Source organism: Arachis ipaensis, chromosome B10, assembly GCF_000816755.2.
Source record: "Arachis ipaensis cultivar K30076 chromosome B10, Araip1.1, whole genome shotgun sequence".
NCBI classification, from domain to species: Eukaryota; Viridiplantae; Streptophyta; class Magnoliopsida; order Fabales; family Fabaceae; genus Arachis; species Arachis ipaensis.
In genome coordinates, this window is record NC_029794.2 from 129,965,966 (window position 1) to 129,967,392 (window position 1,427).

Here is a 1,427-nt window from a genome sequence, read left to right on the forward strand (position 1 = left end):
TGTATACTAAAATCGTTCTTTAAAATTAATCATAACATATTTTTGTATAAATATATAATTGAGAAAAAATAAATAAGTTTTTGACCTTTTATTCCGCAGACATTTTTATTTTTGACCATTGAAATTTATTTTTAAGTTCTTGACCTTCACAAAACTTGGACGGATTAATCCCTCCGTCTAAATGCCTCAATCAGAGACGGATTCATCCAAATTTTGTGAAGGTTAGGGACTTAAAAATATTTTTTAATGGTCAGAAACAAAAATATTCGTAGAGTAAAAGGTGAGGGATCTATTTATCTTTTTCTCTATATTTAAGAAAAAGACAAATAAATCTTTGACCTTTAATTTATTTTAAAATATATTTTATATTTTAATATATATTTTATAATAATAATTGATTTTAGTATACATGTAGCATAATAGTTCAAAATAATAATATAGATATACGTTTCTTTCTTCATCACACTTTTCCTTAGCTTCTCTCTATATATATATGCATGGAAATTCTAGTTGTTTTTTGCAATGAGAAATAATGAATATTATTATGAGCTTGTTGTTGTTCATTTTTGTGTATTTAATTTCCCCAATAATAATATGCGGTAGCATAGTACCCCTTGCACCTGCATTGTATTTATTTGGAGACTCCTTATTGGATAGTGGCAATAACAATTTTCTCCCAACTATTGCAAAAGCAAATTATTTGCCTTATGGTTCTAATTTTGCTATTGGTCCTACCGGAAGATTCACTAATGGAAGAACTGTTGCAGATTTTATAGGTGTTTTTTTTAGCACAATATTAAACAAATTAATTTCCGATAAATTAAAATGACAAATTATTTTATTATTTTGTTGTGAAATATTTTTTTATCTGGTGACTGATTATTTTTTAAACAAACATATAAATAAATACACACAAATATGTGGTTACTAATTTGATAATTAATTTTTTTATTCATAAAAAATTTTGGACATTCGTATTATTTTTTTTAAAAAAAGAGAATGGAAATAAAGAGTTTCTATTTTCTTAATTTGAGTTTTTGTTTTGATGATGATGATCAGCTGAATATCTTGGATTGCCATATCCTCCACCATACTTGAGCTTAAAAGGTGGAATATCATTATCTGGAATCAATTATGCATCCGGTTCTTGTGGAATTCTGCCAGAGACTGGTAATATACTTGTAAGTATATGCGACTGAATCTGATCTTCCTTCTAATTTTGATTTTATATCTGTGACCATATATTTTTACGTATTTTAATCACATGCTTGTTAATTCTTTTCATTCTTACTCTATATTAGTTATATTTAACTATGTTAAGTGTATATTAAAATTAGTTACTAATATAAAATATATGTTAAAATATAAAATATATTTAAAATAAATTAAATAATATAAATATTTATACATAAATATATAAATAATAT

General features: G+C 24.4%; 1 protein-coding gene across 1 annotated transcript; it reads left to right on the plus strand.

Moving 5' to 3' along the window:
• Nucleotides 511-1,199, plus strand: LOC110268496 (GDSL esterase/lipase 7-like). Its single transcript, XM_021114708.1, has 2 exons — nucleotides 511-776; nucleotides 1,060-1,199. The coding sequence occupies exons 1-2, from the start codon at nucleotides 533-535 to the stop codon at nucleotides 1,197-1,199; spliced, it is 384 nt and encodes a 127-aa protein (XP_020970367.1). The 5' UTR covers nucleotides 511-532.

What these genes read in the sequence shown, in the direction of transcription:
- LOC110268496 (XM_021114708.1), top strand. Translation starts at nt 533, where the DNA reads ATGAATATTATTATGAGCTTGTTGTTGTTCATTTTTGTGTATTTAATT. An exon ending in AACTGTTGCAGATTTTATAG is followed by an intron (nt 777 to 1,059) that starts GTGTTTTTTTTA and finishes GATGATGATCAG; the next exon opens with CTGAATATCTTGGATTGCCA.